The sequence below is a fragment of the Gallus gallus genome, chromosome 1, assembly GCF_016699485.2.
Source record: "Gallus gallus isolate bGalGal1 chromosome 1, bGalGal1.mat.broiler.GRCg7b, whole genome shotgun sequence".
Taxonomy (NCBI): domain Eukaryota; kingdom Metazoa; phylum Chordata; class Aves; order Galliformes; family Phasianidae; genus Gallus; species Gallus gallus.
In genome coordinates, this window is record NC_052532.1 from 118,178,851 (window position 1) to 118,192,743 (window position 13,893).

The following is a 13,893-nucleotide window of genomic DNA, read 5'->3' on the forward strand; positions in this document are numbered from 1 at the left end:
GTCCTCTGGGAACTGCTGCTCTCCAGGTTCAGAGCCTGCACCACTTCACTTTATTAGGCAGTGAAACAAACATAACTATGGTATGGACGGGACATATAGAATAGGTGCTGACTGGAAAGCTATTTTGCATTAGGTGTGTGAGGTGCCAAGATCCCCGTACAACACGAGAGGCACCCTTGGTGTCTGTTGTTATCAGACTGAGCTAGACACATCCTTCTCTGCAGTCGCACCACACAACACGAGCCTATAACTTCAGGGAGCTGTGTTCTCTCCTTTGTCCATCGCTGAAGGATGCTGGAGAAGTGATTTCAATTTTGTGTTACTGAACTTTGTTAGATGCAAAACAGGAATAATGCTACCTTAGTTTTGAGATCTAATAACATAATGGTCCTAACATTCCAGAACAGCATTATCAGTGTAGTGAATTTCCCCTAGGGTATTTTGTTTTAAATAGAACAATGTTGTGGAAGCATTTGTGCATTTTCCTTAGTTTCAGTACTTCCATTTTCCCACACCGAGTTGTTAGTGAACAGAGGCGCAAATGCAAAGTTTGGTATAGATTTCCATGGACTGCTTATTTCCCTATGTAGTCAATGGAGGAGAGGGCACATGAACAACTATGAGCTCTGCAGCGGAGTGCTGACTAAACCTCTGCCCATCTGTAAACAGCTGGGTTTGAAAACATGAACTAGTTTAATATATGAAGAAAATAAAAGCAAAAACAGTGACTAAAGGTAAAAGGGCTGAAGACAAAGTGGCTTTTAACACTTACTTACTTGAAAACCATTCAGCATTTGGTATAGCAAGGGTAGAGTTTGGCTTCTGTTAATGAATTCTTGTAGCTCCTATTTATAGAAGCTTCTGGCTTAAAGCGGGTTTCACTGCTTCCAAAAATACTTTCCTGAGTGACTGCTGCATGCCTGAAAAGCATGACTGGGGAAACCTCTCTGCTCTTGATTAAAATAATCTAACTTTGAGGAGAATACTAATTAGAGATCATAAGGAAAACATATCAAATATCATTTAGTCACAAGAGGCTGCTAAGCTTCTCAATTCCTTCCCCATTTGTTTTTCTAACCCTGTGAAATTGGCTAGCAATGCCTGCCTTCTTAAGTGAACATGAGAATTAATTGATCAATAGCTCTAGCACTCTTTTAAGACAAAGCACTATCTTTTTTTTTTTGCAAAACTGTTTCTAGTCTTAACTCTCAGGTCTCTCTCATTAGCAATGTAATATTGCAATTACGTATAAGTGATAGTAGTAATTTTTTGTCGTACTAAATAACTCGTAAGGCAAGGTGTGCTGGTATTATTGCCTTTGTCACTTGTTTTAACAGGTCAAGTGATCCTGTCTTGATGAGGAACAGTGAAAAACAAATACATTCCTCAGCTGTATTGAAGAAAACAATGCAGCATTAATAAACTACCAGTTGTTTGTTGGAGAAGGGAGAGTGATAATGCAACCACTTACGTGGCTAGATATATGTGAAGGAGGGGCTGGAGAGCCTGGTGGCCTCAGTTCCCACTGTATTTCTATATTTTGTAATGCAGAGCATACATCTGCCTGAAGGTGCTTTGTGGTTTTGGCCAGTGGTTTATCTGACTGTTTTTGTTTGGTTGGTTTTTTTAAACTTAGCAGAACAAAGACTGTCAGACAGCACAACACGGGAATGGAGGGGAGAGTAGAAATACACAAGAGAGCAGCAGATGGTCTTTCAGTAGTGTGAGTGGAAGGTAATTGCTTCCCTGCGAAGGGCTCACTCAGGAGCCTCTGCCAGTCTGGTAACTTCATCAGAACTGACGCTGGGCAGGGGGAAGTTTTAGCCTTTCTGCAGACTGAGGAAAAATGAACCGTACAGCAACCCAGCACCCTCTCACAAAGGAACAAGAAGAAAGAACTAGGAACAAGATGGCCAGAATTGCAAGTGTCTTGACTTTGGTTAGGCTTTTTGTGTCCCTTCTCAGCTACCTGCCGCAGTGCCTGGTCCTGCCGTGCTTTCCCAGCTGGCTTTCTTTTCCCACTTTGCTCAGGAATGTTCGTACCAACGCAGAGAACTGAGGGTATCTCAACATCAGATATAATCACAAGGATTGTCCGGGACTACGATGTGTATGCCCGGCGCAACCTCCAACGAGGATACACCGCCAAAGAGCTGAACGTTAGTTTTATAAATGTAAGTACTCTGATCCACGTCTGCTTCTGAAACGTTCTCTTCTAGGACCCCAAAGGTGCCATAAAGGCTAAGAAAGTGTATCTTCCCCCTCATGTTTTAAAAAGAGAAGACAGAGCTGGGAAGAACTTAATTTAAAAGAAATGGGTAAGCTGAAGATAGTTTTAATTACTCTTAGTAATGAGCAGCTTCATTTCTATTTTTGGCTTTCACATTTGTAAATGTGAAATTTCACAAAGCTGCTGCTGCTGTCCCTCCTTGAGCTGTAAATGACTTAATAACATACTAGGAAGGAAACCAGCCCCGTAGCTGCTGTCTTCTCAAACACTGACCAATAAATGACTTGTTTCTTTATTCCTATTGCCAGAAGGCAGCACAGAAAGCAAAGATTTTGATATCCAAACTTTCTCTGCAGTGTGACAAGATTAATAAAGAAAGAAACAGCAAAAATGCCGATCCCTGAGATAACTGGAGAAGGCTAAAATGGGTTTTAAAACACAAGGAAGCGTGTTAGGAAGTAAATACTTAAATGATGGTGAAATTTTCAAAAATCAGAATACGTAGCACAAGAGCATAAGTAGGGCAAGAGTGCTGTTTGGAAGGATCGCTCAGAAAAATTCAGCTGCACCTTACCCTTCGGTAAACAGTGACAGAGATGAAAGCTTACTTCCCTTCATTTTCTGTTTCAAGTCCCAGTTTAATGCCTTCGATAACCTAGATTACTGAAATCTTCCTCATGAGTGGGCTAGATCATAGGGGGCCTTACCCCTCCTCCTCTGGAGCTGGGAAGCCCCCTCATGAATGACTGAATTGTGTCATTTCTTGAGGATTTTGTTTACTTGTTTCTTACCTTGAAGTCTGGCAGATAAATTACAGCACACTGGGCATAAATATTTCACTGTGTTTCTTCTCAGTCTTTTACACCTCTAAAAATCCTGCTTTATCCATAATAATCACTATTGCAAGTATCCATTAAGTAAGGGCCCCCCTTGGGGGTTCTTAAAGTCATTCTTCAATTGCTCTGAGGTTAAGATACTGTTACATATCTTATGCTTCCCCCACTCTCAAACCCATGTACTCTGAAGTCCCTTCTGACATCTGGTTATTGTAGCTTATTGTAATTTAAGTGCAGAAATACTACTTTTTCACCAGAGATTTTTTGTGTTTCAAAATAAAAAATGAGGTTTCACCAGGAGAAAAAAGCGTTGGTTTCCTAGGTAATGGAAGGCTGCCTGCTAGGTGCAAAGTGAGTTAGGCTTTTTTGGACTTTAACGATTTTCTTTGGTCCTGTAGCCTGCAAAGGCAGTTCTTGTGATTCATGAGCTAGAATAACCTCGCCCCCCAGCACTAAACAGTATGCATTTGGAAAGCAAATTCAAGGGACAATTAAATGAAGTTCACAGGAAATTAAAAGCCAGTAGTGTGCTGTGCTGCTGTGGATTTTCATTCTATTTTCAGAGCCAAAGGTTTAGTTAGTTCTGGATGCTGTACTTTTGAGGAGCACAGAAGCATTTCAGGACAAAAGCCCTGAAGAAGCATGACCGTTTTAGAAGCATGGTCAAGTAATGGCTTTCTAACAGTATCTTCACTTTTGCAGTCTTCCTCTTGGCTACTAAGCAATAGGAGTTTGCACTCTCTTCTGGCAGTCTGAGGCTCCTGTATTTGCCAGACTCTGAGGTGAATAGAATTCTCCTTCTGCTCTGCAGAAGTCTGACCATAGAGGCACTTGGGACCAAGTCAACACCTAGGCTGGCAAGTCAGCAGCAGGATGTGTTTGTCTTTTGCTTTCTACCAAGTCTGAACTGTTAATTTCTCACTTGTAATCTTGACAAGATTCACAACATCATCAAAGTGCATAACATAAAACATTATTTTCACTATGCACTTCCTGTGCTTCATTACAGACATATTAAACGTGTATATAAATGTAAAGCAGATACAGTAATGAGTTTTTCTTTTCTTCTTTGCATTCAGTGCATAATGTTTCCCAAGTCCCTGTATATTAATCACTGCCCACACTTTCTAAACAGGAGAAGAAATATCGCTTTCAAAACCAAGTGGACAAAATGAAAGAAAAAGTAAAGAACGTAGAAGAAAAATCAAAAGAATTTGTTAACAAGGTGGAAGAGAAGAGCCATGACCTCATTCAGAAATGGGAAGAAAAGTCCAGGGAATTTATTGGCAACTTTTTAGAGCTGTTTGGACCCGACGGAGCCCTGGTAGGTATTCTGCCATCCCAGGGAGTGTGAGCATTGTTATTTATTTATTCTCTGTAACACAGATTCAAGAGCAGATTCCTTTGCTGCAGTATTTACTTCGAAAGCCAGCACAGTAGGCTAATGCCGGATCTGCTTGCTGAATCCAATAATGCGTGCCAATACTGCAGCAGGATGATCTGCGATGCCTGTTGCTTCTTTGCAACAATTTCTGTCTTTTATGTTTATAATATTTTTTTTAACCAGTGAGATATCCTGCCGTTCAGTAAGCTGTGATAGCGGATGCAATACTACATTCAGTCACGCTGCCTAACAGCCACTTATTACTAAGCAAACAGATTTAGTATAGTCTGTTTTCCTCATAAACACTAAATGAGATCACACAGATAGCCGAGATAAGCTGTACACTAAAGTTGGTGAGAGAAGCAGGAATATTAAAAATTTAATTGTTCTGTTCATCCTCTGTACTCAACAGTAGATGATATTTCCTAGTCGTAAGAACTACTGATTTTAAGTACTGAGAAATTCTCATACATGTCTGGTGAACTGGGCCGTCTAACTGACTGCAGTGAATTTTCAGGTAAAACTGAAGCACTTTTGTAGGTCTCCTTGGAAAGTGTGGGCTCCTCAGACCCCATTTACCCAGGATCTACTGGTGCTTTGGAAGGGTAGTTAAGGGGCTGTAACAGTATCATCTGGGGAAGAAATCCCAATGCGCCACCTTCTCAAACTAAAATCCTGCACTGAGTGGTGAGTTGGTTACAAAATGGAGTCCCAGAAGAGACCTGGCTCTCATCTTCCAGTTCTGATAGTTGTCAAACATTCTGAAGCCTTGTCTTCTTGTAATGCTTCCCATTGCTACCTTGAAACCAGGAACAAAACTTCTTTTGAATGCAGAACTTCTTAGCCCTTCTTGTTGGGAGTCGGTCCTTTTCCAGCAACTTCTCTGTGCAAACGTGCTCTAGTGGAAGCCCAGGCCCCAGCCAAACCCTTCAATACTGGCGTTATCTCAGACATGCTGTTTTAATTGCAAGCTCCAAGCAAAGGTTTTGCTCAGTTTGAGGAAGTTTTTGCAAGTACAGAGGAGAGAAGCAAGCAATGCAGAGTAAGCTGAGGAGAGCAGAGTAAGAACGAGACAGATACTCAGCAAAACAGCAGGATGCTTCGGAGGTGCATTTTGAGACCATGGCATGCAGACAGTCAGGCAGCTCCCTCCGTATTTGAAATCAAACCTTTTGCAAGAGAATTGTGCACAGCTTTAACTGCTTATGGCCTACTGTTTGAGACCAAATGCCAACAGAGGCAGCAAGCCAGAAAAAAAGCAGTTTAGAAGGAGCATGATGCAGATACCATTAGAACATTTGTAAAGAGCCAACACACACAATGTTCTCTCATCCTACTTTTATCAGTCCATAACTGAACAACATACCACTATGAATAGTACACTCTGTTGAAAGGATTATAGTAGAGCTTCTGTTTATAAACAAATCCATGTCAAGATACTGAATTAAATAGCCCATACAACAGCCATGTCAGAACTTGGTGCCACCAAGCTGCCCTTTACTGGAGTTTTCACCATCACCATCCCTCTGCCATCGCTTGCCACACTGATTACAGCTCAACAGAGAAAACCTAAAAGAAGGTTTCAAGAAAATAGACTGCATCTTTATCATCTCCTTACAGTGACATGTGTCCCATGCAGAGGCAGGTGCCCTCTGAACACCACATGTCCGAGCCTAAGATGTACCTTTGTTGGCCAGTTGTTCCCTGCTAATATCATTTTCCTTAGGGAAGTACAAACCATAAACTCTTCTGATGAAGAACCCAGGTCTACCTGCATTGACCACATCCACATAAAAAGAGCTTTGTTTGCAAGTTAGTGTTCCCAGTGTGGTCCTGTGGCCATAGGTGCTGAACAAAGAAGCGCAACCAACAAATCAAACATCACATGAAATCCACAAGAGATGAGATGCGTTTGGGTGTGCATTGGGAGGAAGAGAATTTCGAAGCCTTGATCCCATTCCCCCGCTCTACCAACTCAAAACTGCACAATAAGTACATTTAAAACCCATACGATGATAAATATTTTACAGAATTCAGTTTATTGGAGAAAAGCTGCTCTGCAAAAATATTCTGGGGAGATGCTGTGGCATGTCCTGAGTGAACATCCAGACCACATAGTGGGAAATCTGATGCAATCAGAGACCTTTGCTAAGAAAAAACCCGTGAGAGTCCAGAGGCGTGCACTCCTCTTGCACTCTTGTGGGAAAAGCATCAGTGACAGTGAGCTGAGAGGTGTTGTGGCTTTTTTAAATCAGTTTGAGCTTTGCAGCAGGAAAGACTTTTGAAATAACGATAGCTTGCTATTAGTGTCAAAACTGTTATTAACATTAATTTGCCCTATCACTGTTAGTTAGATGTTGCTTTTAATGTTGACAGTAAAAGTACAGGAATCGTTACGGGTGTGGTAGATTCCTAGATCTGTAATTTGAATTCCATTAATATGCTGTTATTATTTCACAAATAGTTATTATAATACATTTTATGCCAGCATCAATTTTCTAAAAGTAGGGGCCACGTAACCCACAAAAAAGAGCAGCTTCTGAAAAAGGTCAAAACGTCAGTTTTCAAAATGGAAATTTGTAGGCAACTCATTTTTAATTTTGCTCACCTGCACAATTCTCTGTATGCATTTTTTGAGAGAGAGGCACAGAGGTGTCAGAAACGACGACGATTAACGTGGCACAAAACTTTTGTTCTGGCTTGAGAGAGTTCCCCAGCACGTCCTGGTGTGCGGCCCCTAATGGTAGACATGGAGCTCCACGGAAACAGAAAACAGTGGGACTAATTTCACCTCATTTCAGAGATCTGTGAGCGATGGAGCTGCATTTCAGATTAGATTAGCACAAAGTAAAGCTTACGGTATATGACTTCTGCATGAATCTTCCTCTCAGTGGGACGAACCGCTCCTTCAGAGGGCCACTTTCCCTTTGCTGCATGGGCAGAGTCAGGCACAGCCCTGCCAGGACATGGCTGCGGCCCCACAGGTACCCATGGAAGTTTGGGTGAAGCTCGCGTGTTGCAGCTGGAGCTCAGGGCTGGTGTTAGAACATGACATATGTCTGCAGCCTGGACCTTGAAAGTCAGCAGAAAAATCAATAGCACAAAAGCATTAGTCCTCTGTAATGCCTCGTTGGTGCCTGTTTTGTAAGACAAAGAAGTATCAACATGCAGGCAATGCAATTTCTTTTGCCCAGCCTCTCATGGCATGTAGCTACTGACACAGACCCCACCCTTGAGCAGTATGAATGCCACTACAGGGTACAAAATTCAGAAGTGGGAAAAACACTTCTGTCCAGCCGTAAGTTTGCCAAATCTAAGCATTACCTCCCTAAACTGTTGGATGAATCTGAATTTGCTTGAAGCAAGGCTTGAAAATTCTTTCGCTGTCTCCCCAAAAGGTCCTGGCACACAGCCCTGTCTGACCCTCTGGTGTTTAATGTGAGTCATTAATGCTGTTTTTACTTATTCAGTGTCAGTGACCAGAGGACCACCTCCATTAGGAACATGAGGATTGCAAAGATTAGGAACATGAGGATTGCAAAGATGTATGGGTGTCACTTACCCTGGATGAGCAAGGCCAAGGGAAGAGGAGTCATCCTGGAGTTAGGAACAGCACTGCCATCTCCTACTGCAGCTAGCTGTGGTTTTAGCTGTCAGCCCGGTGCTTCAGGCACTTGTGTGAGAGGCAGTAGGGACTGTCTGGGCACCCACCTCCCCAGCTGAAGGTGTGAGCACATCAGGCTGTTCAATCACCAAACCCTTTGATGAAGCAGGGACCAGGAAAATGTCCTGTTGTTCAGCTGAGGGCCTTAGCAGGAAGGTGAAATTCTCCTTTCCGGCCCTGGGGCACAGTCAAATGCCCACTGCCAAGTGGGATAGGTAGAGCCAGGCTGGGCCACTTCTGTTCCCCCCAGCACTGGTACCACACCACGAAGCATCACATTACTGAGCTTTTTGAAACGGCCAGTAGGTGGCAGGGGCAAGAGAGTCAAAGTGTTTTTCGTGGCCAGGATAGAAATATATCAAACACCGTGTTTTTGGTAGGGGTTGTTTTCAGGGAGAGAATGAAACAGGCTAAATCAAACCAACACGCTGGGTGAGCAATTGGCTCGCAGGGCAGGCTGAAAGAGTTTTGCAAGTGGGGTTACATGGGGCTGGCGGCCAACCACTAGTGGGGTTCCCCGCGGCTCCACTTTAGGGCCAGTTCTCTTTAATGTTTTCATCAGTGATCCAGATGCAGGAGTCAAATGCACACTAAGTTTGCAGGTGATACTGAATTAAGAGGAGCTGTTGCCCTACAGAGAGATCTTGACAAATTAAACATGCAGTTGGCAATTACCAACCACAAGATGCTTAACAACAGTAAGTTCCAGATTCTGCACCTAGTATGGGGCAACTCTGGAGATGCATACAAACTGGAGAATGAGAGGCAGGAGAGCAGCATTGCAGAAAGGGATCTGGGGGCTCTGGCTGGTGGCAAGGTGAATCTGAGCCAGCAGTGTGCCCTGGCAGCCAACAGTGCCAACAGTACCCAGGGGTGCACCTGGCCCAGCACTGCCACTGGGCGAAGGGAGGGGTTGTCCCGTTCTGCTCTGTGCAGCCTCACCTCCAGCACTGGCTGCAGTGTCGGGCACCATAATTTAAGGACATAAAGCTATTAGAGAGCATCTAAAGGAGGAACTAGCAGGCATGGGAAGGGGAGGAGGAACAAAGTGTAACCTCAAGTTAAGAAAGCCTTCAGCAGCCTAAGCAGCATGCTTAGAACCCAGAACATAGCTCTACACAAGTATTTGGCTCTCAGACCTGAATGATGACTTAACTTTGCTGGGGATGGCTTTTCCATTCCAGCTAAGCATCACCTACGAGCTGACTCCTGGCACTCCAAGCAACGCTGAGAGTTCTTACTCCCCGTTTCCAAGAGGAGAAATGAGCCACTCTGATTCTGAGTATTCAGCATGAAGCCGACAGCCGCTGCGCAGTACAAGCCCTATCACCTGTAACCGAGTCCCAGAGCCTTACTACAAGTTCACAGCAGCACTAACAAGAAGCAGCATTTGCCTTATTGTAGCAGATCATTTGCCTGAAAATTTGGTCTGTTCCACCCCACCAGCTATGGCAGGTTCTCACTCAACTTTAGCAAGCAAACAATAATAAAGCCCAAAGCAGAATATACAGGCTTCATGTGTTTCTCTTTTAACAGACATCTGAATTCCGACATTCCCACCCTTGCCCTCATTTTAAGAGTTTGGGTTGTGCACACTCCAGGTACCAGGAGAAGCACTTGACAGTATTGGGCAGGCATTGGACTGCTGCCCTTGAGAAAGGAGCAAGGAAAAAGGCCTGTGCTGGCCAGGCAGCTGAGCAGGAGGCAGGTGCCTGTGCAGCACAGCAAGAAGAGGAGGTCCTGGGAACCAGGGGCAACTGGAGGTCAGGCAGGGGACTTTGAGAGACGGCATGACTGTCACGCCTAAAGTGAGCCCACAGTAGCTCCCCTGGTTAACTCAGGACAGTACGCACTTTTCTCATACCAAGGCTGTCCTTGCTTAAAAGGAAAATCCTGTAATGTCAAAAACCAGCGTATTGCGAGCACAGCTTGAGAGGTGAAGCACATATAGGATGAAGGGGCTGTGCTTCAGAGCAGAAGTCTATCCTGTGTTAACGCCAGGTGAGGAACGACGCAGAGCAGCCCCTCTTGCCCACAGACCCTTCCCGTCTTGGTGTCTTACTTAGAGCACCTTCCCGCTTTGTTTTTGCAGAAGCAGATGTTCCAGGAACGAAGCGGCCGAATGCTCCAGGCTTTCTCTCCGCGGCAGAGCCCAACCAGCAGCCCTACACGAGGCCGCTCGCCATCCCGCTCGCCGTCCCCTCCATGGGTCTTCAACAAGTCCTCCCCTCCCTCTTCTCCTAAAGCTGCCTCCGCCTCCCTCAGCAGCATGAGCGAGGGAGACGAGGATGAAAAATAAAATACAGATATATTTTTTTAACCATGAGACAGAAGAACTAGCTATGGACTCAACCGCTGGATGGGGAGAAGCGTGAGGAACATCTGGGGTATCTCTGACAGCAGGGAACGTGCTCTGGGAGATGTTGGAAACAGACTGGAGCACAGCAAGGGAGATCTCAGGAAGAGCGTATCCCATCCCCGCTCCCTCGCAGTGCCTGGAGGCTGCACCAGCAGCATTTGCCTGGCATGGTGCCAGGGACTGGCAGAATAGCATCCCCCTGCGAGTGAGCTCCTGTCCATATGCTGCTGCTTCCTGCTGCTGGGGGGACCTGTGCTGAGCAGGGCAGGCAGAAGCCGCAGTCCTCCACAGTCCTGACCCAGCATGTGGGCACACAGCTGCAGCTAGCAGTTGGAGAAATTGGACCCTGCTAACCCTGAGCTCTTCCAGCACGCAAAGGAAGGGCACCACTGCTGCAGCAAATATATTCAGAAACAGGAAATAAACCATTCTTTTCTGAATGAAATCCACCCCAGACCTCGAATCATGCCAGCAAAATGGAGAGTTGTTCAGCTGAGCAGATGGACATTCATTTGATACATTCAAACTGCTGAATGTTGCTTGTTGACCAAGCCTCTGTTCAGGGCATATGTAAAGATTCCGGCTGTACAAACACCCTGAGCTTTATCAGATCTTTCTCCATTTTCCTAGTGCCTGAACAGCTACGTCACAACCTCTGTTCCCTAGGTTTGCACTTTGGAGACAAGAAAGTAAGTGAAGACCACCCTAGCTGGAATTTCTTGCAGTGGGAAATAACTGGTCTGAGGACTGGCATTTTCTGCTGGTGAATGGTACCAACACACGTGGAGTCCTACTACCCAGGAACAGAACAACCCCTCCTGGAAACCCCACTGCTTCCAGCCATCACCCTACAGCTATCCCAGCAGTGCTACTGTCCCTGTGTGCCACTAATCTAGTTCGCATGAAACTCTGAACCAAGTGCGTCCATAGACACGCTGTCCCTGCATGGGGTGCTGGGCCATTCCTCTACCCTAATATGGAGAAGAGGCTGGAAAAAATGATGCTACCCTCAGGCAGCCAATGAGGTCCCAGTGACTGCTGATATGAGGTGGGCCCTATCCACGTGGATGGCCCAGGCTCTGAGCAACCTATCTAGCTGCTGATATCCCTGTTCTTTGCAGGGAAGTTGGACTAGATGATCTTTGAGGTCCCTTCCAACTCAAACAGTTCTGATTCTGTGATTCTAAGTGGGCTTAGGCACCGGGATTTTCTTTCTCTTGCTGTAACATACTTAAGTCTCCAAGCAGAACTACAGGAGTACCACTAAGGAAGCTTTCTTCTCTCCACGATGCACACTCTGATCGCCTCTAGCTTGGCAAATAACTGACCTGCCTTCCTCCTGGCTCTACCATGCAGCCCCTCAGCTGGCACTTGTCCCCTGGCATTGGAGCAGGCTGCCCAGGGAGGTGGTTGAGTCACCATGGAGATGTGGCACTGAGGGACATGGTTAGTGGGCTTGGGAATGGGTCAATGGTTGGACTAAATGATCTTAGTGGTCTTTTCCGATCTTAATGATTCTATGATGCGTCTTGGGGAATGCTTTGCCAAACAACCCTGACTACCACAGGACCCAGTAACTACCGAGGCGTACATTGCCTTCTGGAGCCCAGCTGGCTCCTCTGTCACAGAGCTGCAAAAAGAGGCAAGCAGGGAACAGTACGAATGCCGCTTTCGTGAGGAAGTGCATGAGAAGAGCCACAGTGAGCTCAGCTGCACACCTGGTGGGATGATGCAATTGAGACCTTTCTCAGCCTTAGGCAACCTGTTACTGTAATTTCATACCTGGGATGCACTCGTTAGTTTTTCTGATCCTTTGCAAGTTTAAGTCTTCCCATCACAAACCACTCCTCCACCCTGGGAACTGTCCACTCGCTACTGGTGCTGTTCATACAACGAGCCATGTCCAAACACAATGGAGGTGGGCAGGTTTTTCTTGAGTTTTACTGTTCGTTTTAATTTCATAACGCTCCCTATTCAACAGCCATCGGTCAGTGGTTCAGTTGGAAAACACCATCCATGACGTGTAGATGGGGCTGGAGAGAAACTCAGAGCGACCTCTGCCTGGCAGAAGCTCTTTCTCGGTCCCAGGTGGCGACCCAGTGACAAAGCCATATCCTGTACCAGGCATCCTTTTCCCACATAGGAGAACATCAATAAGCTGAAGCCTTTCCCCTGCTGGTACAGACACCAATATCCATAATGCTATCTCCAGCAAACCAGAACCTCATTGTCTTTGGACACGTGGAAGGCAATTTTGCACTTCTGAGTCATGGTTGGCTTTTATTTTTCATGAGTGTTGCTTTAATTCAGTCCTATTTATTGGCCAAGCTCCACATGAAAAATAAACAGTGTACAACAGAGATTTCTGCCTCTCACCTTCATTTTATAGCATGTTGGGGCGCACCAACACAACTCCTGGCACAACCCCACTGACAGCACAGCACTTGTCACCTCCATCCTTTGTACCCCCACACTTCACACCCCACAAATGCCCCCTGAGCAGCCTCTCTGACCTGCCCAACATCTGCAGCTTGAGTTCCTAGTGCTGCTCTTAGGAACCCCTCTCACATTCTCCCCCATCAGCAGCTGTGGTGCTGTGTGTGCCAGGACAGCTCACAGGTGCACCAGGTTCCTGTAAAACTGCAGCAGCAAACATGAGCCACAGAACACAGCCCCTGACAGCGCTCCGTGCATTTAGCTCTTCTCCTGCATCTCGGTCAGTCTGACCCTGCACATTCTGCCTTGCCAACTTCTTACAGGAAAGATAAAAGGGAAATAGTTACTGGTACTGCAGCAGCTGCAGAAATTTGTTTTGTGTTTGTTACTTTGTTTTCCTCTGACAGTTCTGCCTTAGGCAAAGAGCAGGTGAAGCAGCAGACAAGGCGATAGGACTTCCCAGCTGAGACATTTAATTACAAAATAAGTCCAAACTTCAAAGTTGCTCAGCACAGCAGAGAACTGTTGAAAGGCCCCCACCAAAACACCCCCTGGCAACGCGAACTTTGTTGCTAAAGATGGATGTGGGGCAGCTTTGCATGGTACCCTGCAGCGCTTGGGAGACAGAAGACATCCCCAGAGGAAGGTCTCCACTGAACATCCATATGAGTTCAGATAAACCCGGCAGGAGCTTCTGAAATACGAAGCAGCAGAAATTGTTTTCTGTAGTACATGGCAGAGAGCCCCTGTTCCAGCTCTCATGTAACACCTCAAGGATTCACTTACTTTTAAATCCCTGTCATTTAAGCATGAAATATCATAGTCTGAGATCACTCATGTAAGGTTATTTAGCTCACAATACTCAAGGAAGACAAACATTTTAAAACCAGATTATATCGTGTGCATATTAACCATTATTCCCAAATGCGGTAAGAATTTTCCTAAACTGCATCCAGCCAGACTACTGAGGAAGACAACCCTCTA

The 13,893-nt window shown here is 45.4% G+C and overlaps 1 protein-coding gene across 7 annotated transcripts in view; it reads left to right on the forward strand.

Moving 5' to 3' along the window:
• The window catches only part of PCYT1B (phosphate cytidylyltransferase 1, choline, beta), a 43,581-nt gene extending 30,746 nt beyond the window's left edge, over positions 1 to 12,835 (forward strand). For 2 of the 7 annotated variants that reach the window (XM_040669822.2, XM_015302682.4), the window contains exons 6-8: positions 1,966 to 2,174; positions 4,202 to 4,390; positions 10,207 to 12,835. In XM_040669822.2, the coding sequence (XP_040525756.1) occupies positions 1,966 to 2,174; positions 4,202 to 4,390; positions 10,207 to 10,413 (605 nt within the window). In that variant the 3' untranslated portion in view covers positions 10,414 to 12,835. Of the gene's footprint in view, positions 1 to 1,965; positions 2,175 to 4,201; positions 4,391 to 9,298; positions 9,621 to 10,206 lie in introns of those variants that run through there. The other 5 variants (XM_040669846.2, XM_015302696.4, XM_040669866.2 and 2 more) reach the window with 3 other exon arrangements.
• The last annotated feature ends 1,058 nt before the right edge of the window (positions 12,836 to 13,893 follow it).